General features: G+C 38.3%; 2 protein-coding genes and 1 long non-coding RNA gene across 6 annotated transcripts; 2 read left to right on the forward strand and 1 right to left on the reverse strand.

The window, feature by feature from the left end:
- The first annotated feature begins 4,399 nt into the window (after positions 1-4,399).
- Positions 4,400-10,230, forward strand: LOC131335872 (protein neprosin). The gene is made up of 7 exons (XM_058371426.1): positions 4,400-4,898; positions 5,313-5,399; positions 5,496-5,708; positions 7,097-7,261; positions 7,415-7,468; positions 7,561-7,707; positions 9,519-10,230. The coding sequence occupies exons 1-7, from the start codon at positions 4,641-4,643 to the stop codon at positions 9,894-9,896; spliced, it is 1,302 nt and encodes a 433-aa protein (XP_058227409.1). The 5' UTR covers positions 4,400-4,640; the 3' UTR covers positions 9,897-10,230.
- A 1,183-nt stretch (positions 10,231-11,413) lies between these two features.
- Positions 11,414-13,626, forward strand: LOC131335873 (uncharacterized). Of its 2 annotated transcripts, none has more exons than XR_009202669.1 (2): positions 11,414-12,986; positions 13,019-13,626. It is a non-coding gene; the product is annotated as an uncharacterized LOC131335873 (long non-coding RNA). The 2 variants fall into 2 exon arrangements; XR_009202670.1 differs by having other exon boundaries at positions 13,027-13,626.
- LOC131335871 (arginine-specific demethylase JMJ20) lies at positions 13,319-21,897 on the reverse strand. 3 transcript variants are annotated; one of them, XM_058371424.1, is made up of 9 exons: positions 20,911-21,897; positions 18,736-18,885; positions 18,134-18,296; positions 17,831-17,948; positions 17,007-17,076; positions 16,832-16,912; positions 16,195-16,251; positions 15,986-16,097; positions 13,319-14,245 (listed from the first exon to the last, which is right to left on the reverse strand). In XM_058371424.1, exons 1-9 carry the CDS (start codon positions 21,118-21,120, stop codon positions 13,788-13,790), a joined length of 1,419 nt encoding a protein of 472 aa, XP_058227407.1. In that variant the 5' UTR covers positions 21,121-21,897; the 3' UTR covers positions 13,319-13,787. The 3 variants fall into 3 exon arrangements, with proteins under 3 accessions (XP_058227407.1, XP_058227406.1, XP_058227408.1); XM_058371423.1 differs by having other exon boundaries at positions 18,718-18,885; positions 20,911-21,872; XM_058371425.1 differs by lacking the exon at positions 18,134-18,296 and having other exon boundaries at positions 18,723-18,885; positions 20,911-21,872.
- Between the last annotated feature and the right edge of the window lie 3,439 nt (positions 21,898-25,336).

A 25,336-nucleotide genomic window follows, 5' to 3' on the forward strand; every position in this document is an offset into this window, starting at 1 on the left:
TATTCTAAAATTTTATACTCGAAATTTCACAGATGCTATCACTTTATTTGGGGTTAGTTCATACGGAATTTTATTCCGGCTTTAATTGTGCTCCCTTGCAAATAGACGGTTGTTAGGATTGAAACGCACACGTACACGATTCACGAGTATAAAATAGTAAAGAAATCAACACAGCAATATACGTGATTTTCCAAAACCGCATATGTCCACGGGAGCGAGAGAACAGTCTTTTATTGATGATCGAAGTACTAGGGTTTTGCAATAGAGCATATTTATGCCTCCTTTATTCCTGCCCTAATAACACCGTATCATATCTGGGGGAGTAGCACCCCCAAATTACGGAACGTCTGGGCCTTCGGCCCAGTCTAGTTCGGATCCATGATGGGTTCCGTTCCGCTTCGTTGCGCTTCGCTCCACTCTACTACACTCGCAACTGGCTCTTATGTAAAACTTCTTGGTACCTCTCACATATGAACCACAAGTTCCAACAATGGAATTGAGCCTCAAAATTAATCAAGTTACGCGCAAGCTAATCTAGACACCTGATCTATATGAAAAAGTACTATGTGTGTCACCAACACTAGTTTTGAGGAGATGTGGTTCATTCCTAATGTTCTGAGCTTAATCCAAAACTAATACTACTATAAAATTCGTTTGTTCTCAGTTGTGGGGGGTGGGGAATCTATTCTCCCAAACCAAAAACTTTACAAAAGGAGTATAGGGTTCTAGTGAGATATACAACACAACATTTATAATTCCATTTTGTGGGCCAATATTCCTCATGCAGCACTACCTTTTGCTTGCCTGCTAAGGTTTGGAAGTGGGTCTCTTTGTGAAAAGAAGAGAGAAATAAAGAAATATGGGGTAATGATATAACTAGCTAGAGAGAGGAGCCCTTTAGGAGGTGGGAAGCACTATTGGCATGCAGAACCCCTGAAAAGAGTAAAGCGTGCAAGGGCCCATGCTTTCTTGTTCTTTCAGAGTCTAGTGCCAACCCACATGCCAAGGCAAATAATAATGGGCCAAAACTCTTCATCCCATTGAGTGCACTACAACAACTATATACATTCAGGTTGCACCCTGAGAGGTCACGAGATCGAATCTTAAAGAATCGTTAAATTTGTTACTAACATTCAATTATTCGATTTGCTTTGAGGCTATTTTCATGGCTTAGGACCGGTAATTACATGTCATGATGTCATCTGCATGGGTTAATTGACTATATGCAAGGAATTATAGTCAGGGTTATTTCTAGAAAACAAAAACATAGAACAAGAAGAGAGGATAGGGTACCTTGGAGCTTGACTTAGGCCTAATAGGCTCTCACCTAATCAAACAAAAAGAATGACTACAATTATATGGCTTAGTAGGCCAATAAATGGAAGTTCTCACTTAAAGAAACATAATAACAATAACAGGAAGCTGTTTGAGTTATCTTGATTATGTGACATATGATTAATGATTAAGCACTTTGTTGGGTTGAGCATGAGATCGCACACCACTCAACATGACATTGGCAAAAAAGCCCCCAAGGGTACGCGGTTGGATTTTATTGGAAAGAAAGTTTGAACAATGTGTATGTGACAAAAGCCGAAGCCTGTGAGGGTAATGGACGCCGCTCGACTTGACCAAGCCATTGGATACACATATTAGTGAATGTCTAAAAACTTGTATAGTTATGCATGCAATTTTGTGAACCGGTGAAATGGAAAAAGGCCCGGCCCATAGGGTTGGATTAGCTCGGAAAGAAGTGTGAATAATGAGTATTGAGTATTGTCTGAAGTTCAGCTCTCAACCATTGGAGATACACATTAGTGAACGTCTAAAATCCTTGTCTAGTAACGCAATTTTCTGAACCGGTGAAACGAAAAAGAAAAAAAGATGTTAGGCGAGACGGACATAATCAGTGCAGTGGGTCATTTACTTGTATTAGCATGATGGTTAGTTGACCATTCTTGGGTAAATTAAAGATAATTATTGACTTCCATTGCTGACTCATGAGTGGATTAGATTTAATTTGCTAATCTTGTACAGGTAAAAGCAAGGGTTTAAAGTGGGCTAGCTAAAACTAATTGTTTTACATCTCCCTAATGAGCCATTATTGTAGTTATTATATGCAAAAGATATTTCATGTAAAAGTCGATTTCATATAATTACTAGCCAAAAGTGTGTGTGTGTGTGTGTATATATATATATATATATATATATATATATAATAAAAGAAGGTCTAACGAATACAACTCGAAACAAAAATGTCAGAGGGTACAATAGCCAATCGCCAGCTCTGCAAGACTTGGCACATCTCCCCCCAAGATTTTTGTTCGTACTAAACTTTGTGCTTTATTTTGATCACGCTCTGTATTTTTCATTTGTGTCCTTCTCCAATTGAGGACTGGTTGTTGGATGTGTACTAGGATCGTGTGTCCTTGTATTGTTAGACGTTTTTGGTTGTTTTATGTTCTTGTTTCAGGCTTTAGCCTGTTACTAGTTTGTATATTTTGTGTTCTCAGGGGTATGCACCGGTGGGCTTGTGCAAGTGGATTCATATGCATCGAACAGCTCAATACACGTGGATTCATATGCATTGAACGGTTGGACGCAGTGGTGTTCTAGAAATTCTAATCCTAGCAATGCTCAAAAGTTCAAATTTCTCGTTATAGCAGAAGAGTCACAAAACGGGTAGTGATTTTTACGCTCGTTTTCTTTATAATTGCACTGCTTTTTGTTCTTTTGCCTTTGAAGTGACAACAGTTCCTCTGATGCCTGTACATGGCAAAAAATGGAATTTCAGCCAAGTAGTAAGAGACAAATGATGCATTTGTTCATCGACGAAACAAACATGAACCTTACAACATTTGGTACAAATGTACAATATTCCAAGCTTAGTTTTAGTTTGGTCTAGCCTGTAATCATAAGAACCATCAATCAGGTGATATTAAATAGTCAAAAAAATCAACTTGAATAATCAAAAAAGTTGGTATAAGATTTCATCATATATGATTGATCACTATAATTAAGGCGGTTTATCAGATATATATGGTCCACCAGACATTCATCTCTCCGGCCCGAATCATCATTACATGAAGTGCGAGTTAACAAGACACTGCAAATTTTCAATATGCATGTCAAATATAGGAGTAAACATGGAAGTAAGATCTATGCTGCAATAACCAAAAGATGCTATGCACAATAAGTTGCTGAACAGTTTCTGGTGCATTGGGAGTGCCAAAGATCAAACCGGGGCCGGGGTAAAATTGTCATTTTGCTTGGACGGGTTTAATGGCCCAATAAGTACGTAAGACAATGTGGATTTTTTTAATTACAAGTATGTCTCAGGGCTTCGTCCTAACTAATCTCTCGTGAACATGTCTCATGTACTAGTTAATTACCAAACCGAAGTCCAACTGGAATAGCAATCTCAAGAGAGAGCATGAGAATTAACCATCGATTCACTTGTTAAGATTCAATCTAATTCTGGCCGCTATATATTGATCCACTTATTAAAATTTGTACTAAATATATTCTGGTCTCTGGGCTAGTCTCTATACCTGTTATGTTATACTATAACACAGTGAATGTCAAAGGCAAAAAAAAAAAAAAAAGCCAAGGGATGTTAAGTGGGAGTACTTTTCCATCATTTCCTAGTGTTCCTACCTACCAAAAAATACTTGTTAATTACTGTACTGTATTTGAAACTTACTCAAAAACTTCCTAGTTGAAAATATAAAACCTGTGGAAAAGTTCAGACATGAGGCATCCAAGTTTGGAATTTGAGAATGAATTGAAGTACTCCCTCCGTCGTGTCTAATTTCGTAACTCCAATTTATTAACAATACATCATTATTACATATTTCATATCAATTTTTATCTTTACTTTCGATAACTACCCTCTCTCTAGAGACATTATTATTATATTTTTTCCCGTTAACTTTTCAAAGATGAATCTACTTTTAGGCGCAAAATGAAAAAAATACCTATTTTTTTCACTAATTTTACAAAATGAACACTTATTAAGAGACAGTCCAAAATGAAATACTAAACTCTAATAAAGAGACAGGAGAGTATTTTTTTTTTTTTCTTTAGCTGATATTAGCACCCAATTTCCCAACTGACCCTATTAAAAGACCTCTCAATGTTTCAGTCTTTATTAGTTTCTGCACCAATGGCTTCAAACCTCTGTTTCTTTCTAGAGCTTTTTAAAACATGAACAAATAAACTCCTTTGACCACAAACTCTCATATGTACACCTTTCAAAAGAAACCCGGCCCCACTTAATGATGATTTATTTTATAAGACAAAAATGATATGATACATGAAACCGGCCCGATAAAAATATTCATGAAAAAAAATGAATGAAATCCGGGACATAAAAGTGTTCATGAAAAATAACGAACGGTTCATATTCATGTTCCCTATGTCAGAACACCGAACCATCAGCCATCACACAAGAGAGAGAGAGAGAGAGAGAGAGAGAGAGAGAGAAACATTTGTATTTCTATAGAGATATTTAGAGAGATGCTTTCTATATTTCAATGGAATAAAATCCAGGAATAAACCTCCCTCTCTTGTTGTTGAAACTCAGTAGAGGACAACTCCAATGCATCCAAACACAAACCGTACAGAAAAAACAATCCTCAAACATGGCTGCTTCTTCTTCTTCTTCTTCTAAAACTAATAAATCTCATACCCAAACATTCCCTCCAATCATTTTCCCACTTGTTGCTTTCCTCCTCCTTGTTTCTTCCCTTGGCACTGTCCACTCACTTCCCATCGTGTCGGATTCCGGCCACCGCTCACCCGAAAACCAAACGTTCCGGCCACAAACAGAGTTGCAAAAGTTGAGGAGAGTAAAGGCTTATTTAAGGAAGATCAACAAGCCTGCAGTCAAGACAATTCAGGCATCTTTTCTTCCCTGATCACTTTCTCTCATGGCATTTTATTTTGCAAATTTATGGGTTTCGGAAAATAAAACACTCATTGTTTTCATGTCCTATTCATTTTCCAACAGAGGTAATTTTGGAGAATTTGAAAACTTCTTCGAACAAAATAATAGAAAAACAAGTTTCAAAAGCAAGAAAACTGATTGCAAAACTGAAGCCCCATCCAGACGTCCCACAAAGATTCTTATTTTTTGCTTTACGAAACAGGTCGGTCATTCTCTCATAATACATCACTTTTAATTTAAAAAATAAGTAACGGGACCTGATTTTGGAAACTGCAACCAAATGGTAATCCATGTTTTCTTGTGGGTTTTGGAGGTTTGATGACATGGCTTTGTTTTTTGTTTTTTGTTTTACAATTTTTTGTTTCAGAGTCCTGATGGTGATGTGATAGATTGTGTATTATCTCATCTTCAACCAGCCTTTGATCATCCTCAGCTAAAAGGACAGAAGCCACTGGTACTACTCTTTCAAGCATTTCTGATTTGAGTTGTAAAACAAATGGAGTATTTTCAGCGCAGAAAACACTTCATTTCCTTTTTGTTTTCCCCTCAGGAAGCACCAGAGAGACCAAAAGGTAATGATTCCACAGAAGCAGCAACAGAGGTTTTTCAGCTATGGACACATTCAGGTGAATCATGCCCGGAAGGAACAATTCCAATTAGAAGAATCACTGAAAAAGATGTCTCACGGGCGGATTCGGTAGAGAAATTCGGAAGGAAACTGCGAAGAGGCGTGAGGCGCGACACGGCGAGCAGTGATCATGAGGTTAGTATATGAACACAGAGTAGCAGAGAATGGCTAAACTTTCCTAGGAAAATCAGTTGATTTTCTTGGGAAAAATAGGCTTTCCTTCCATTGTCTATTGATCCATTTCAAGTGAAATTAGATGGTACGACCATCTATAGGGAAGAGACAGTCTACCCAATTATTCCCTTATTTTCTCCTCCCTAGTAACTCTACCCAAAAGGCTATATCCATTAGTATGGTTATTTTCATCCCTTTCATTTTCCTTCATTCTCTTTGCAAGCAAACATGCATTTATGATGGAAAAAAGACAGCCATGAGTTTTTGCCAACCTCTAGAAGAACAAGTACTTGCCCAAAAAGCATGAATTAGAACCGTTAGATTTTAAATTTTGGACGGTTGATCTAAGCACTTCAATGAGACTTTTGTCAAGCAGTGGCGGCTCCAGAATTTTTCGGGAGGGTATTCATAAAAACTTACAATATACTACCCAGTATTCTAAATGGTGTTCGTCACTAGTCGGGCGGCGACCCACCACCAAGCACTAAGCCCGCCTAGACGCCGCCGAGCAATTAAGCATTTTATTTAAAAATATTTTTTAAAAAAAATCAAGAGATTATTTTTAAGGCAATATGGACTAAAATTAAAAATAAAATAAAATAGACTAACACTGTTTATATATTAAAAACTATGGTTAAAAAGTTAGGTGCTCTAATTTTCAATCTGTTTGAATCGGTCCGAAGATCTTATTTTTATGATCATTTCATCTAAAGGGTCATAATTAATATTTGTCTCTAAGTCTCTCATATGAGAGCCCTAAGAGAGCATTAGAACCAAATGAAGAACAAATACTTAATTATGAGAGCCCTAGAGCCAAAAATTAATTATGACCCTTTAGGATAAAATGATCATAAAAATAATATTTTCACACTGGTTCAAACGAATTGAAAATTAGAGAACTTAATTTTTTTAGACTGTTTATATATTAAGAAACTTAATGAAAAAATATATAAACAGTCTCAAATAAAGAGAATAAATAGTCGTAATTTTACCACTGATCAGTGGCCATTGATGTATGGACTGGGTGTTCAAAATTTTGTGAATTGGATGTTCATTGATGTATGGATTGAATATTCAAATTACTTCAAAGCATGGGCTATCCTAAATATTATGTATGTATTATAAAAAAATAAAAAAATAAAAATTGTTTGGGGTCATGTGACCATTGTGGGTTGTATGTGGCGTCGCCACTGCCGCCAAGTCCGAACGATCAAACCGTTCAGATTTTGACATCAACTAGAACAAAGAAGGTATTTTTGTCCTGATTAAGCAGAAGGAACAAGCTTTACATAACCTTTGAATGGAGTGTATTTTGGGACATGTTAAGTGAGAAAATCTTGAAATTACAGCATGCAGTTGCTTTTGTGAACGGAGAACAATATTACGGGGCAAAAGCCAGCTTAAACGTGTGGGCGCCACGAGTGACCGATCAATTCGAGTTCAGCTTGTCGCAACTGTGGGTCATTTCTGGGACTTTTGGCAATGATCTTAACACCATTGAAGCTGGCTGGCAGGCAAGTCTACATTTTAATCACTTCTTACAGCTTCTTCATGAGAAAGCTTCTTTTTTTTTTCCAATTAGACTCTTTTTTCTTTCCTTTTTGCATAAACAGAAACAATGAGAAGTCTGAAAAATCATTTATTTCATCTGGGTTCTGAATCTTCAGGTTAGCCCAGAATTATACGGAGACAACTACCCTCGATTCTTCACTTATTGGACGGTAAGTACGCCTGGATAATCTCCGCTCCTTAGAATTATAACAGTTTACTGCGCCGATCGAAAAATGAAAACTTGATCTCTGTCAATTTGTAGACTGATGCATACCAAGCTACTGGATGCTACAACTTACTTTGTTCAGGCTTTGTCCAAACCAACAACAAGATTGCTATTGGGGCTGCAATCTCTCCAAGGTCATCCTACAATGGTAGACAGTTTGACATTGGCATAATGGTTTGGAAGGTAAAGAATCTCCTCCAAGTTTTTTTGCCAAAATCTGGCTCTCTACAGATTGATCTTACTAATTTTCCTTTAGCAATATCGCTCCGTTGGTTCATGATATTTCGCGGCGTACTCATATTTTTTTTACTGTTAAATCAAAAGCATTGGAGATCACAACGCATTGATATCGGCATTGATATCGGTGTGACGATTTTGGCAATGCCAAACTTGGCTCCGAATAAAATGTCATTGCCCAAAAACTTTTATTTTGGTGAGCCAAGTTAAATTCTGGCTTTAACAACGAATATAGCTCACTGTTGGAGATGCTCTTAAGTTTTGAATTATTGTCACATTGGAGATCACAATGCATTGATATCGGTGTGACAATTTTGGCAATGCCAAACTTGGCTCTGAATAAAATGTCATTGCGCAAAAACTTTTATTTCGGTGAGCCAAGCTAAATTCTGGCTTTGACGACAGATATAGCTCACCGTTGGAGATGCTCTTAAGTTCTGAATTATTGTCGGTTCAGGGGATTTAGGACAACTATAATATGATTTGACTTGAAGTCATTGTGGGACGAAAGCTTGTCCAACACTTTGAACTTTCAATGTAGTTCATACAGTCAATTCAATAATGCACATTTCTGCTGTAGTTTATACAGTCAATTCAAATAATACACATTTGTGCACCTTTTTTTGAGTTGAAAGGGAGTAATGCTAAGTACTTGGGGAAAAATTATTTCACTTGCAACCCCATTGGCCACCAGAGGAAGTGGGTTTGCAAAAGCACTCTTTGCTTAACCAATGGATATGGAATTGGTCTTGTTTTACTACTACCTTTTATTACCCCTCCTTTAGCTTTCCTTGTACTCCACATATTATAAACTTTCAAGATCCTCTTCTTACCTAGGGAAAGATTTCCTGAGGCAGACTTTTCTCTTCACTTTATGTAATGAAAATGAAATGTTTTTTATCTTTTTCTTTCTCTGGACAGACACCCAATGTGAAATCCTTGGGTGTTTTCAGTGGTGGGTAAGTTGTGAGAAATTATTTGCAGCAATCAAGTTATTAGACGTTTTTGGTAGTGAATAAGTCGTTGAAAAATGTCAAATTATTTTCGGTAGTGAATAAGTTATAGATGGGTTTGTGAATAGAGTTACTATAGCAAAAAAAAATTTGTTGACAGGTTATTAGTTTTTGTGAACAAGATGAGAAAATGCCATAACTTGTTGATTTGTGTGAAGGACATGGTAAAAACGCCTACGTTTTTTTCTTCAAATTACTATGGGAAAGCCCCAAGAGTTAACTTGGTTGGTTGGTGGGTTTCCTCCCATACAATTTGACTAGGGTTCGATTTTTAGGGTCATGCTGCAAAAAAAGTAATTTCATGTGAATTCCTTTGTCAGGCGGGGATGGCCTCCCTTAAGCCGAACTGAGGAGAGAATTAATTGAGATGCGTGTAAGCTAGCCCGGCACTGACTGTTAAACGAAAAGAAGAAAAGCACTCCCTTCAAATCTCATTTCTTTTCCCTGTTTTTCATCTTTTCATTTCCCACTATCATCTTTTCACCACCACATTGAATCTCTCTCTTTTTTGTTTTCTAGGGAAACGCATTTCGTAGGGATTGGGAAAAACTCATGTTATTTTCTTTATTGGCCAAAAAAAAAAAATTATTATTAATTCAAAAACACAAAGTCATGTTGAAGAGAAAGAGCCAAGCAACAAAGACCGGATAAAATCATGAGCCAATCCAACACCCAGAATAGGAATGAGAAATAAATAATCCTTGTTATTTGCTTAATTAACCAATTGTGTTTTTGTTGGTCTAGGATCCAAAGCACGGGCACTGGTGGCTCCAATTCGGGTCCGGGTTGCTCGTCGGGTACTGGCCGAACCTCCTGTTCAGCCATTTGAGAGCCCACGCAAGCATGATACAGTTTGGAGGAGAGATAGTGAACACAAGATCGAGGGGATACCACACGTCAACCCAAATGGGTAGCGGCAGCTTCGCCGACGACGGCTTCCGGAAAGCATCCTACTTCAGGAATTTGCAGGTTGTTGATTGGGATAATAACCTCCTGCCCATGTCGAATCTCCATCTCCTAGCGGATCATCCCAACTGCTATGATATCAAAGCTGGGAGGAACAATGTCTGGGGAGATTACTTCTATTATGGAGGTCCTGGGAGAAATGCAAGATGCCCCTAAACAAAAAACAGTACTATAGCATAAATTATATAAATGAAAATTTCCCATTTTTTCTTCCCCCTTTGTTTTCTACTACTATATATATTACTATTGTTTTTTTTCAGGTTTTATCCTAGGTATTCTTTTTCCTTTGATTTTTCTCTGAAAACATGTAGTACTACTTTTTTCTTTTTCTTTTTTTCTCTGAAAACATGTAAATTGGGGGTAAGGTTAATGACGTATTTACCCTGGCTTGGGCAGTGCTTTCTGAGATGAGTTTTGTTCATCTTCCACTTAAGATGGTGAACATTATCCTCTCTCCGATTGATTGAAATGAAATAAATCTCATTAAAAAGTGTATTGCATGGTAATCATAATATCACTTTGTGGCAAATTTCACTCCATTTCAACCAATGAGTGGAGAGAGTTATATTCACCGTCTTTAACAAAATCGTACTCGTGTTTTCTGCTGGTTCCTTTGTTTCTTTTTCTTTTTGGAATCAAAACCCCCCGCGCGCGCGCGCGAGAGAGAGAGAAGAATTGACCAAACACTGTCACCGAGTCAACAGTGGTGACTCACCACCTACCTCAAGATGGTGAAATTACATTCACAGACTACTCCACTGAGAATTTTTTTATGGAACACAAAACACTTTTTTGTGTATGGTTCCTAAAAATTACTTTAGTCGCAAGTATTTCACATTAAGTAGTAAGTAATTCATAAGGAGTGGTAAGTATTCCACATTCAATAAAAGTATGTCAGATGTATAATACTTATCACTCAATGTGAAATACTCACCGCTCCATATAGAATACTTTCATAGCAAAACATATAAAATACTTTCACGCTGAGTGGCAATAATTATACACTTACCACTCAACGTGGGATAATTACAACTTCTTATGAAATCCTTTCACACTGAGTGACAAGTATTTCAAATGAAATGGTAAGTGTCTCACATTGAGTAGTAAGAATTATACACTTACCACTTCTTATGATATATTTACCACTCAATGTAGAATATTTACCATTAAAGTGACTTTTTAGATACCATACACAGAAATAAATTTGTGTACCATAGATGGACTCCGCCATGGAATGATTCGGACTACTCCATAACCTTACATTCTCGTGAGACTCAAAACTAAACATATAAACTGCACATAAATATGTGATTTTAAATTGATCCGGAGCACCAAATGGTTGGTGTGCCGGACCGAATTCACCATCAACTCAAGATGTCTATTGCAAACACCATTACCTCAAGATGTACAATGCAAATGATGCCGACAGGGGTACCGGACCTACCGGTACCACTCCCCTGCACATGGTCCATATGGATATGCATGGGGGACAGAGGTTCAATTACAAACTATCATGATGAGGTCGTAGTTTTTTTTACAAAGGTAGCAATTGATGTCGCTGTATGGTAGGGTGTAACTGCTGTACGTGGTGATTGAGGTTTCGGGTAGCGGTCTTGACTGATATTTTTGGACAGTTGATTTTAGGAGTGTAGATCTGTTGTAGTAGATTTTTTATTTGTTGATGTTTTCTTTTTTTTCTATTTTCTCTCTCATTTTCGGAGCTTCCCTCACCCCTACGTCGGTGTTTTGTTGATTTTATTGGTCACTTGTTTGGTGTTGCGCTGATTGAAAATATGCTTCATCTGTTTTGCGCATTTGGTTATGTGAGGTTTCTAGATGGATGTTCTGCGTGGTGTTTAGACCTCCTTTATGGTTGTTATACCCCACTCTCTTGGGATGACCTCCCGTTCTTTCTATGTATTTTCTTTATTATTATCAATGAAATATCCTACCATTTGAAAAAATAAAACAAACTAGTAATTATGTTTCCAATGAATAAAATACTCTACTAATTTGAACCCAATAAGTTAGTGAATCTCAGTTCAGTCACCAAGACAAATTTCCTACTTAAGATAAGAAAGGCACAAAACAGAGTCCACCCAAAACTTCCCAAACCAACCTTGTGATTTCCAATGTGATTTGAAGTGCAAATAATATGAAACAATTGGAAACAAGAAATATATTATCAGTCGAAATTTGTTTTCTTTTTTTTTTGATAACGGAGGAACAACCTTACAGCCAGGTCTAAATGGACTCGACTGCCCGGAGGTATCACACCCACACCCATCACAGCCCCCACTTACTTCAACGTACTCACCTTGCGGGGAATTTCTTTCTTTTCTCCATCATATTTGGTAAATGTATTTTGTCTCTTTCCAAAAGGCCCTTCCCAAAGCCACAGTTGACCCCTTGAGTTCTAAATTGAGTGGAAACAATGTGGTTCCAAAACCCTTAGCTACAAGTTTTGATAAACGAATCAAGCCATATGTTTTTTTTTTTTTAACCAATCAGAAGCAAATGATTGCATTTCATGAAAAGGCATCCAGTGCTTACAGAGATTTTCATACGAAAATAGAGACTAGAAACTATAGCACAATCCACCAACCAAAAGATAAACAAATTACATCAAAAGGAAAACTAATGCCTAATATTCGGACACGAGTATCATACTCTCTTCACGTACTGCAAAGAGACAGACCAAAACAAGTTGGGCGATAGCGGAGTCGGTGATAAAGACACTAAACCCCCTTTTGGGATGGCAGAGATTCTAATCAAAGATCATCACAGGCTCTGATGAAAATCGGATCGGAACAAACACAACAAAACAAACTAACAAAACCCAATCTGTAGAAGACCAGATCTGGAAGAGAAACCAAAAAAAAAACTAGCCACATCACAGTCCATCACATGTCCTCCAGCAGGACCACAACGGCAACCACAAGCCTCTGGAAACCACGGGCCGCAAACCAGAACCACGACACCAAACCGATGAACCACTGGAGACAATACACCAGCGACCACGCGGAGAAATGACGGAGGAGCAGTGAAGTAGGAACAGTGGAGGAGATGCGGCAGGTAGCTGGGGAGGAGGATGGAAAGTGATGGAGGGAGAGAAAAACTCTCAGATTGAGATCAAGAGAGAAGGAAACCCATAGGGGGTAAGGCCCTCCCTCCTGCCACCACATGAGGGTGGGGAAAACCCTAGGGGGAGGGAGGGGAAACCAGGCGGCTAGGGTTGTGTTCCGGGTAGAGAGAGAGAGAGAGAGAGAGAGAGAGAGAGAGAGAGAGAGAGAGAGAGAGAGTGTGTGTGTTTAACTTAAGTGCTAAGGCCCACTTAGTTAAATCAAGCCATTTGTTGAAACAGTATTCCATGAATTGGAGGCCAGAAAGTATGGTAATCCTTGTCACCGTGGGTCTGAACTTCGAAATCCTCAAATCAATGAAGATGCTATCAATGACAAGCAAGGACCACACTTATGCACCACGAAATCCAGTAAAGCAAAGCTCGAAGTAACTCGTGGTTCACTTTTTCAGGAGGTAATAAGTGAATGCAAGTTTGGATGCCAAGAGAAAACAACGAAAAGAAAAGAATTCTATGGATGTTAGTTCTCATTGATCCGCGTTTCCATTATAAGTAAATTCTGACTTCACTATGTGCTTAAAACTTGACAAGTCATCACAAAATCTATGAATTTGAAACGACAAAGAATAAAGTAAGTTTCACTTTCATTTCACTCATAATATTTACCAAATGTGAAACAGCAACTAACCTTCAGCTTCTTTTTCTCAAAGCAGTGACAGCATCCAATGATCCAACCTGAACGTGACTCAATCCCTGCATATCAAGAGATACATTCCTGGCAATGAATTTATACCAACACCCCTCTTCATATTTTAGATTTCCCCAGTCATGACCTTTTTTCGCAAAATCACCTTTTCTAATTTTGAGAATCATTAAAGTGCTGAAGTCCCCGTAGAAAGCTGGAATCCCACTGTTTTGAAACTGTTCTTGTGATGGAGCTGAGCTTCAAAGATCTTCCAATCCATCTAATGTGAAAATTTTCCAGAGCTAAGGCTACTGAGCTTTGTAAAGGCATAGTCTATCAAACTCACAAGGTCTTCAGGAGTAGAGATATGAGAAACAGAAGGGTCAACAAACTCAAATTCCACCAAATCATCCACTAAAGCTTTTGTTATCTCACTTATATTGCATGGCTCATGTAGCAACTGATATGTTCTACCTAAAGCCATGCATAGTTCAATGAATGCAGAGTCCCCTAGGTTTCTGTTGAAATCAATAGGGATACCGCCATTTTGCGCCAGACCTGTAGAGTTCATCTTTAATGCAGCATCCCGTGCAGATTCAAGGTTGAAATATATATGACGTGCTCTTTGTGATGAAAGCTCAACAAAATTTTCATTATCCCTTACAAGACAGTAAAGTAAAACCAAGTTGGCAAACGAGAAGCGCACTATGAAGACGAAGAAATCCTGGAAATTCATGCCTATCAAAACAGATTTGAGAAGCAAAGATTAGTGGAAGAACCAAAAAGAAGAAACTGACACTCAGATCATTTGTTTTTTACTACAATAATTTCACAACCTCCTGTACAATAAGTTACAGGAAAGTAACTGTCCCTTCAATTTTCTACTTCTTTCATATTTTTCCTCGAGCATTAGGACAATAGAGCTGACAAGAAATATCAAAAAGCTTTTGGGAAGTACATCTACCACTATGTTTTATTTGTACCCTTTCAGCACTCCCAAGGAAATAACCAACCAAGTTTGGATAATGGACTGTCAAGGATATTCTATTGGTCCCTGTTTCAGTTTGTTACTATAATGAACTTAACACGCACAAAAAGAAAAGCGAAAAGCCAAGTCCTTCCACAGAAAATGTTGTGTTTAAGTCTTCAGAATCTACTGAGATTGAACGAAGTATTGTGTCAAGTAAACTTCGAATAGGAATAATTATGCAACACCCAGCCAAGACATCCTACAATGTTTCACCTTCAACAGGAAGTTCAATTCACAATCGAATCTTCCCAGCTTTTTCCAAAAGGTTAGACAAGTGGAACTTACTTACACAGTCTGAGACTCTGAGTAATCATTTTGCACTATGCATTGTCACGGTGACAAGTCATTTTTAGAGTCATGTCACTGAAATGATGGTGTGCTTCCAGACAAGTCATTTTTACAGTTCCTAGGAATTCAAATCCGACCTAAGCACCCAGCTATAAGTGCCTTAAAGGCTTAACTGAAACTCCTCGTCTAGGGAGATGGCATATTTTATAGAAGTCATGAACCTCTTGCACAAACATGAATCAAAGATCTAAAAAAAAAAGAAAACTGCTACATGGTCTTCAAAGTGTGCTTCTCATTTTAAGCTCAAGTATTTAAAGTAGTGTCTCAGGAAGTTTAAACTATTTATGCAGGCAAATACATTTATTTTAGTTTCGGACAACATATTATAAGACTTTGCATAGGTTGATGTTAAGGTTCTAATGAATGATGTATGTCTTATTGTCTATTATACTTATTGCCACAACACATTAAGCTATGTTTGGCAGAAAATGATGTGCAAGTTCGAAAAATCCTTCAGTTGTGAATTTGCCATAAAACCAGGAATACGGCATGACTTCACTTCGAAAAAAATTACTCCTCGTGTCAACCCAATAAACTCCGCTCCAAAGTAACACTCTGAGTTATAGATGGATACCTGAGAAATGGTTGATGAGAGTAAAGCAATTTGCACAATAAAAATAGGATACAGTTTAATCTCCATGGACAAATCCTAAGTTCATTGATTTCCTTCTTGTGAGAGTAGTCACAGGGGAAAAATCAAGTGACTAGGCAAAGTGTGGATCTTGAGATGCATTTTGGGGTAATACAAGAAAAGATGGAATTAGGACCCAAATGAGAGGGGGAAAAAAAGAAAAAGAAAAGAAGATATTTGGCAATGAAGACCAAGGACCACAAAAGTGATGAAAAGTAGACTGAATGTAGGCTAGAAGCAAAGGAGGACCCAATGTACCGTGGGTTGAGAGAAAAAGTGCAGCCATTATGATAATATTGTAACCAAAAGTAGGCCCTTTTAAGAGGCAGAATGACAAAACAGGATGTGCTTAACAGCCCCAAATAGTTCAGATAAGGCTTTGTTGAGTTGAACTCGTAGAGTGTTTAGTAAGGTGGTCTGCTGATAGTGATAAAGGAAGATGAATGTCCTCCTGGAATTTAGTATACACCTGTATTAGCAGCAAGGTTGCGCTGGCAAAGTTCCTCAAAATCATCACAAATATCTTTGATGTCTGCAATGTACTCCTTTGCTTCATTATAGTCCCTCAAAAGCAAATCCCACTGCAAGAATATGAAACCAACAATTATAGTTCAGTGCTCCAAAAATGTTTGTTCTGTATTACTCTATATATAGGACTCAGCTCATTTCCAAACTTACCACCCAGGAGATATTATAGGCATTGAACCAGTTGTGGTTAATCGATATTGTATCTTCCTGAAAGCATTGCAATGTACTCATGATATCAGCAGAGAGGTAACAATATAGGAGTATCAACTTATCAGGAATACAACTTGCACAGATACTACAAAAAAAAATGTCAAAAGCATTTTCCTACTTGAGCAAGCACTCAAGTCGCTTCCAATGTTCCTTCGAGCTTCAATAAGACAGCAAGGTGGGTGGAACTGTGGAAAGAAGTTTTGCTAACTTTTTCTATCAAGATTTTTTCCCTGGTCTCTTTCTTAACAGACCTTACTTTTTTCTCCCTTTCTTGACAACTGTCCAAATGAATCCTTGCTTGCTGCCCTTCAGTTTTAATGAATCATTATGCCGCCAACAAAGGTGTTGGTACAAAACGGATGTCACCATCCAGAAAGCCAGCCCAACATGTAACAAAATTGAATTAACCAACTTCGTTTGCGCAGGGACTTCACATTTTTTAGGGAAGGCGTTCACTGGCTTAGTAACCTACACATACTTCGTTCGGGAATTTTTACCCAAAACCTATTTAGAGATTTTTTTTCCAAAAAACAAAACAGAAAATATAATTCAAGTAATAAAGGGCAGAAAAAAATACCAGATTATGAACTTGATGGTACCATCCGCTTGGAACAAAGATTATTTCATTTTCTTCTTGAGTACATTCCATCCAGATAGCCTTGGCAAGTGACATGGACAAATAAACAGAAATGTGAATTTATACGGTAGAGAATTGCATAAAAATATCATGTTGATCTCGACTGGTGAATTACCTTGTCAAAAGCAGGGAACTTTGTTTTACTAACATCCTCAAAGATGTCGTATACAGAACACTTCATATTCCTACACGAATAGGGAACTGTAAGCTACACAATGACAACGATGAGATAGACTTGAGCCCAATCATCTGAGAGCAGTCCATCTTCGCATACGAAGTACATTCACTGAGAGCAACTTTTCTGAAAGCCATAAATAAATCACTATCCTTTCTTGAACTATCCTACTCAAAGTTATATAAGGAAGCTGAAATCTCGAAAGTTTTATTTATTAGTAAACAAGGATCACCAAAAAACTGCAAAACTGTTACAAAAGAGTTGCACAAGAAAATATAGAACAATGACCTGACAAAAAGTTGGCCGTAATACCAGACGCTCTTAAAAGTGATCGGACCATGGTACTATGTATGTTTCTACAGAAGTACAGATAAACCTAGTTTGATAGAGAACACTGAAAAGAAACTTTCTTTAAAAAAATAATGTACACACCACAAGGTTCATGTTTTACAGCAGCATCAAGAAAAAGGAACGGACTAGAGACATTTTCATTGACAAATGGGATCCAAGTCATAGTCATTATTTAGAAATAGCAAATAATAATTTGAAGTGAATTGCAAAGAAAAACAATGGACAGGAGGTAGATTCACGTGCATCTTGAAGACCACACTGTTAGTTTAAGTTTCTAACAAACATGTGCACAGAACATTTCCTGTTGCTTTTCATTCTCTTTTTGGAAACATATCTCAGAATTCCTTGGCAGTTAGTTCAAACATCAATCAAGCCTCAGCTCATCACTTAAAACAAGAAAAAAGCATTCATACCTGTCAAACACAAGGTGGCGCTGAGTAGGAGACAAAAAGTACCATTTCTTCTTGCCACAAACATTCGCTGACCAACTATAAGACCTAAAAACATCAGCATGTAGAGGAGTCCATGTGCCTGCATGCAGAAATTGATGCTTTCCTACTCAGTATATCTGAAACATATATATCTCTCTACATAGATGTATTCAATACAGAGAAACACACAAAGACACACCCACACACACACACATGCATCTATACATATATAGATAGATAGATAGATATATTATAAGAAAGCATTATTGAAATCTATGCTCAAACCTTTTTCTCCCATGTAAACAAAACGATAGTCAGAACAACATATCTCGCTTTTCTCTTTGTCAGTTTCTGGATCTTCATGCATACAATACTTATCAAGATAAAGATTGAGCCAGTCATCACGGAAAAAGAGAGGAGTTGTGTATGCTAAATACTCTGGGTACTCCTGAAAAAACAGATAAAGCATGATGACAGACCTAGCCAGTGAACTGAGGAAAAAAAATGCCAGAACTTGCATCTTAAACATGGGCAACTGGCATGTAATTGGTTAAGGACAATTTGGTTAACTATCAACAAAATGACTTGCTAAATGTCGGGACAAATCCACGCGCGCGCACACCCTCTTAAAAATTCAAATATGGCAACAACATTTTTTAAGACCCGAACCAGTTATAGAATCATAACCGTAGACAAAAGGATGTTTCTAAACGCCTCACACTCTCTCCCGGATAGCACAATGACAGTAATAGATATTGTGTTCCTTCCAAGTAACGTTTAACATTATTACATGACATGCATGTGGCTTAGATATTGCAAGTGATGAAAACGCTAGATAAGACCAAAACAACAGGTAACTAACCAAGAACCTTACTTCTGATCCGCACCTTGACGAAATGCCAATCCTTCAAATACAGTAGGGACTTTCCATCATTAAACTCCCCCGACGAAAACTCAAGCCAGTCGCCAATGAACTCTGACACGGACATTTCTTCTCTCTTCTGATCAGTGAACTCTTTAGTATAACAATATGCAACCTAAGAAACAATAAGCACTTTAACTTTCACAAAAAAGGACATTTCGCTAGATATGTTCTCAAAGATTAATCATGGAGAAAGAAAGAAGAAACTAACATAAAACAAACTCAAAGTCTCCAGACGTTACGTTATTTCTTTACATTTATGCACATATAAATGAAGTCCAGAGCATCATTTAAAACCAGACATTCACGTGTCGTGATATTTTTTGGTAACTAACTATATTTATTACCAAAAAAGCTACTACAACAAACCATCATGTGATGTGAAGCCTAGCCTAAAATGATAAACTTCTCACATCCAAGAGCTTGTGAGAGAAACATATGTCGCAAGTTTTCACAGTAAAGCTCCTTTACAGCAAAAAACTTATCTAAACACAAACTATAAATGGGTATCCCATGTAAAACTCGAGGGACCATGCTAGCATCCACCAAGCACAGCTTGCATCTTACAGGATAAGTGGGAAATGATACAAAATGACACAGTTCTAGCATCAATTCACAAGGGCAGCTAACAAAATCGTATGTATCCAATCCTAGTCCTCGTGTGCCAGGCACATTGTTTTCCGATTCACCAGCTGGGAACAATGTTCTAAATGGCGCTTGGCGCTAGTAGGGCGGAGACCCACCTCCAAGCGCCATGCTGCCTAGGTGGCGCCAAGCAATTCGGCGTTTTTTTTTTTTTTTAACAAACCATTATCCAATCAAACTATATTTTATGTATCCATAATGCAAGTTCAAAGTTCTACATAACCATAATGCAAAGTTTAATGAACAAACCCAAATGAAATTAAGTAGTAGCAACTAGCAAATAAGTTGAATAAAACAATAAGTAGAAATAAACGAGATCGGAGATCCCTAATGCCAAGTTCAAAGTTCATCTCCTTCCTTTAACTCTTCTCCTTCATACCCTTCCAAAACTTGATCTCCATTAGTTTAATACTATACATTTTAGGCCGCCAAAGGCCTCCAAAGACGCCGATGATGCCGCCAAGCCCCGCCAAGGCCGCCGAGACTACCATGGCCGCCAAGACCGCCTAGGCGGCCGCCAAACACCTCCAAACCCCGCCAAACCTTCCTGGGCGCCAAATCAAACGCCAAGGGGTATTGGCGTGGCGGCAGGGCACCTCCAAGCGCCTAGGCGGCCACCATTTAGAACACTGGCTGGGAAACGAGGATAACCAGTAGTTACGCTCTATAATCTCATACTAATGTCAAGAGATCCACGATACTAAGATACTTTCAAATGCTATCCGCTCCGTGCTTTGGAATACAGTTTTAGTCATACAACCAAATAATCTCCAGTCCTCTAAAGATTGTCCACTCCAAAATACTGTTGACACTTCTGGACTACTCTAACATTTCACTTGTATAGCGGATCAAAAAAAAAAAAAAACATTTCACTTGTATATGATTGGGATTATAGAGCAATGGAGTTCCATGTGTTAACACTCAACATACTTCTAAGAGCACATTGAGACGTTACTCAAAAATTGAGTAAAACTCAATATGATATGAATTTGAGTCAATGACCATAGTGAATTTAGACTGGTTTTACTCAGAATTCAGTTCCACTCAGAATTTGATTATGAGTCAATTAATTGGGTAAAAGGGTAAGGGTTGGAGGTGAGCATCTCCAATCCTTACCTTTTCTTCTACCAAACTCAAAATTTGAGTTAAAACTAAAAACACTAAAAAACAATCTCCAATGGGATACCTTTTGCCTACACTTTTTGAGTTTCATCCTTTTCCTTACCAAAGTGAGGGAGACCCAAATCCGTACTCTTTTTTCTCAACACTTCTTTTCACTCTCATTATTTACAAATGAGCCGTTTTGACACAAATTTTGGAAGGAAAACATACAAAACACTAGCTTTTGATAAAAATAAGGTATAGCATTGGAGAAGGCATACCCAAATGGATTTTTGACCCAATTTTTACTCCCAAATTTGCCTTAAAAAAATGGGTCTGGGCTGGAGATGCTATAGCCAAGTACTAAAAGTGACTAATCTTCACAAATGCATACCTGAACAGTGGAAGAACCAAAATGGGTGGAAAAGAAAGGGAGATTAGGGCGGCCGTCGGGGAGGACCCAATCTTTGCAAGCCCTCCAATCATCCATGAGTCCAGTCAGAACCACTGGTTCGTTCTTCAAGAGGTACCGCTGCACGAAATCACTGTAACTCAGCTCTTTCCCGTTCACCTTCCCCACTTGCCCACCGATGTTCAAACCCATTTCCAGGGGTCTGGTTCTGGTTCCAAAGTTGTTGTTTGGAGAAGACAAGAAGATCGTTTTTACTAAAAAGTTTGAAGGGTGGGCTAACTTTTCTTATTAATTAGTACTACCAAACAATGGTGATCAGGGGATATATGCACCACTTGATGGTCTCAACTTTTCAAATCACCATAAACAAAGGAAAGAATTACGGGGCTGGATCCTGTCAAGTTAGCTTCCAACCTTTTTGGTCCATTTTGTGGCTGAGACTCAGCCACAAAACCTTCTCCTAAATCAGGGGCTGGGATCATCCCAACCCTGTCAAAAGATGACTACACGAAGACAGGTTACTACTGCTACTAACGAAGTGTGCTTCAGAGATGAATTCGATCCCCACGAGGAGTAGCTGCAGCGAAATGAAGACGACGTCGCGGTGAATTCGTTGCCTCTGTCGTGCTTCACCGAGGGCGGCGACAAGAAAAGGCACGTGAGGCCGCCGACGACCGGCTTTGGGGCCTACGACGGCGGAGATCAGCCGGTGGATTCGAGGTCTACGGCGGGGAACACACGGTGCTCGGCGGGGTGGAACACAGTGCTATGGCGGTGACCACCACGATTTTTTACAACAGATTTTCTTTTGAGGTTAGTTCACAAAGATCAGAATTGTATGAATTTACAAAAAAAAAAAATTGTGATTTTTAAGAGATTCAGAATAAGAAGAATTCTTGTCAAAAAAAAAAAAAGAATAAGAAGAATTGATGAATAGATGAGGGATTGGTTGAAGCCTTGAAGCCCTAGATTCTGATTTGGTGAAAACGGAAAGGTAGGGCAATTGAAGCACTAAATGGGCTGGGATGATCCCAACGCTTGATTTAGGAGAAGGTTTTGTGGTTGAATCTCAGCCACAAAATGGATCAAAAAGGTTGAATTACTAATAACGTGCACTAATTTTTTTTTTTGTTTTTTATGTGAAATTACAAAATCATCCTCCATAGTATTTTTTATTGCACATAAAAAGGGTTATCTTGTAATTTTACTAAAATACAAACAAAATGAAGAGGGCATTTTTTGGAGGAAAATTTCAAAAGGATACCTGAATTTTAGACTCAATGTCCCATAAACACTTGAACTTTACTTTATTTTAATTAGACACCTATACTTACAAAACCCTCCAAATTAAGACTCATGCCGTTATAATCAGTCTAATATGTCAAAATATGTGCTGACGTGGCAAGTTTCTACCGTTAAGTGTCACATTGGCACATGACATTATGTCCTTGCAAAGCATGGAATCAAAGCCCCTCCTCTCTCTCCCTCCTCGTCTTCTCCCTCATCTCCACCGCTCTGCAGCAGTTAACTCTGTTGCCTCTTCTCTCTCTCTCTCTATGTTACCTTCATTAATTCCGGCAAAGTCGTGTCAGCACCCACACCCATTTTATCCACCCTTGTTAGTGAGCTTTTCACATCTCCTAACACAGCGTATTACATCCACCATCACCAACCATCGCAAGGCCACCAATCATGCACTACTATCCACACTACTAGACCTTCCCACCAAGATTTGCAATCGAGGCAAAGAATCGTTGCCACTTCGCCGCCGCATCAATCGATTGACGTATGGAATCTTGGGTTTTAGATTGCGATTGCGAAAGTGGGTTTGCCATCGATTGAGAAATGTGGGTTTCGATTTTCATTAGGGATTTTGGGTTTACACTATTGTGATTGGGAAATGAGGGATTTGGGTTGTGATTACGGATTACATGTTTGCGATAGAGAGAGAGAGAGAGATAGAGTGCCTTTTATCTTTTTTAACAATTTAGCCTTGGAACATGCGGGTACTGGGCAATGGCTGGACAATTGTTTGGGTTTTGGTTCGAGAGTTCATGTACTGACTTTAAGAAGAACTTGGAAAAGCCTATCTCCAAATTAAAAAAAACTTGGAAATGTAACCACTTTTGTAAAACTTATCCGTAACTCATTTTTATTAGGGAAAAACTTTAAGGCCCCGTTCTAGAAAGCCGAATAAGTACTTATTTTTTAAGAAGATAATTTCAAGCTAAAAAATAATGGGCTTATTGAAATGTAAAAATATGTAATACGAATCTCGTTTAAGATATCTCAATGAGATCTTTAATACGGTGCAAAAAAAATTGAAAATTTATTTTTCGTTTACATTATTTTGAGTTTGAAAATGTGAAATAAATACTTATTTTTTTAAGAAGATGTTATGGAACGGGCTCTAATTGGAATGGAGTTAACCACTGCAGCGGCGGTCTCCCAAGGAGGAGGAGGATTGGGTGGGGAGTTGGGCAGCGACAAAGGATGCGGTGGAGGGGATGAGCGGTGGGTGAAAGACGGAGGGAGGCGGGGAGGGAGTGAGAGAGGAGGGGCTTTGATTCCATGCTCTACAAAGGATGGATGTCATGTGCCAAATGGGGCACTTAACGGAAAAACCATGTCACGTCACCACATTTCTTGACATATTGGATGGAATGTTACGACAGGTGTCTTAATTTGGGGGGGTTTTGTAAGCACAGGTGTCTAAATTGAAATAAAGTAAAGTTTAGATGTTTATGGGACATTGAGTCCAAAGTTCAGGTATCATTTTGAAAATTTTTCTTTTTTGGATAAAAGGTGATCAATAGAAAATCAATTCCATGACAATAATGCCGAAGGCATGGTGAGGCCTAAATAAAGCTAGGATTTCATGTGTTGTTGATAAAATTGAAACTGAAGATGAATAATTAAGTGCTGATAAATGAATACTAAATTTTATAAGCTGAAAAGCTATTTGAGAAAAATACTAACAGCTGATTTAAAAAAATTGTTTCGATATAAAAACAAATGAATTTATCTTAAGCTATTTGTGATTATTCTCTTTTAATCTAATAGGCTTAATGAATGTCATGTGTCTGAAGTCGCAATGGTAAAGAGGTGATGGTGATGTTAGCGGCAGTTGGCAATGTGGCGGTGATGGTTGTAGAAAATGTGGTGTGGTGGCGATTGTAAGGGAGATGGTGGGGTGGAAGAATGCCAAGGGTGGTCATGATAGTGGAAAGCAGTGTTCTAAATGGCGGCCGCCGAGGCCGCCTAGGTGCTTGAAGGTACCCTGCCGCCACGCCAATACCCCTTGGCGTTTGATTTGGCGCCCGGGGAGGTTTGGCGGTGTTTGGCGGCCGCCTGGCGGTCTCGGTGATTTGGCGCCCAGGGAGGTTTGGCGGTGTTTGGCGGGCGCCTAGGCGGTCTTGGCGGGCGCCTAGGCGGTCTTGGCGGGCCTTGGCGGCATCATCGACGTCTTTGGAGGCCTTTGGCGGCCTAAAATGTATAGTATTAAACTAATGTAGATCAAGTTTTGGAAAGGTATGGAGGAGAAGAGTTAAAGAAATGAGATGAACTTTTAACTTGGCATTAGGGATCTCCGATCTCGTTTATTTCTACTTATTGTCTTATTCAACTCATTTGCTAGTTGCTACTACTTAATTTCATTTGGGTTTGTACATTAAACTTTGCATTATGGTTATGTAGAACTTTGAACTTGTATTATGGATACATAGAATATAGTTTGATTGGATAATGGTTTGTTAAAAAAAAAAAAAAAACGCCGAATTGCTTGGCGGCGCCTAGGTGGCTTGGCGCTTGGAGGTGGGTCTCCGCCCTACTAGCGCCAAACGCCGTTTAGAACATTGGTGGAAAGATATTGGTGGTGGAGAGTAGTGCAAGTGAGACAATACCGAGCAGTGGTATAATTGTTGTGATGAAGAAATGCATGGTCAAATTGAGCGGCAGCACATGATGGAGAGACTGAGAGATATCAATAGGTAGAACGGTGATGGTAGAGTTGGAGAGGTGACGACAGTGGTGGTGGCAGCGGTGATGGAGGGGTGGTGGTGGTGACGGCAGCGATGGCATGGGGTGTTGTGGTGCGCTATTTTGAATTATTAGTTCTTCCTAACGAGAGAAATTTAAAAATTACAAAATTATGTATAAAATTAATTAATTTTTTAAATAGAGACAGAAATAACACAATGCAAACGGTATTTTTAGATTATTTTTGTCTTTATTTAAAAAAAATTATTTGTGACATATTTTTTTACTTGAAAAAATTCTTTCATCGAAGAAAATTAACAATTCACAAAAAAAAAATTGTCACAAAGGAGTAAATAAAATAAATAAATGAAGGAAAAATAACCCAAATGAAAACCTAGCCAAAATTACAATTATTTAAACATATAAGATT

This window comes from Rhododendron vialii, chromosome 8a (genome assembly GCF_030253575.1).
Source record: "Rhododendron vialii isolate Sample 1 chromosome 8a, ASM3025357v1".
Lineage (NCBI taxonomy): Eukaryota > Viridiplantae > Streptophyta > Magnoliopsida > Ericales > Ericaceae > Rhododendron > Rhododendron vialii.

Excerpts from the sequence above, each read along its gene's own strand:
- LOC131335871 (XM_058371423.1), bottom strand. The coding sequence starts at position 21,120 with ATGGGTTTGAACATCGGTGGGCAAGTGGGGAAGGTGAACGGGAAAGAG. Across the intron at positions 18,297-18,717 it reads AGGTGCGGATCAGAAGTAAG|GAGTACCCAGAGTATTTAGC; the intron begins GTTCTTGGTTAG and ends CTGTTTTTTCAG. Across the intron at positions 16,098-16,194 it reads CCTATAATATCTCCTGGGTG|TGGGATTTGCTTTTGAGGGA; the intron begins GTAAGTTTGGAA and ends ATATTCTTGCAG.
- LOC131335872 (XM_058371426.1), top strand. The coding sequence starts at position 4,641 with ATGGCTGCTTCTTCTTCTTCTTCTTCTAAAACTAATAAATCTCATACC. Across the intron at positions 4,899-5,312 it reads CTGCAGTCAAGACAATTCAG|AGTCCTGATGGTGATGTGAT; the intron begins GCATCTTTTCTT and ends TTTTTGTTTCAG. Across the intron at positions 7,469-7,560 it reads GATTCTTCACTTATTGGACG|ACTGATGCATACCAAGCTAC; the intron begins GTAAGTACGCCT and ends GTCAATTTGTAG.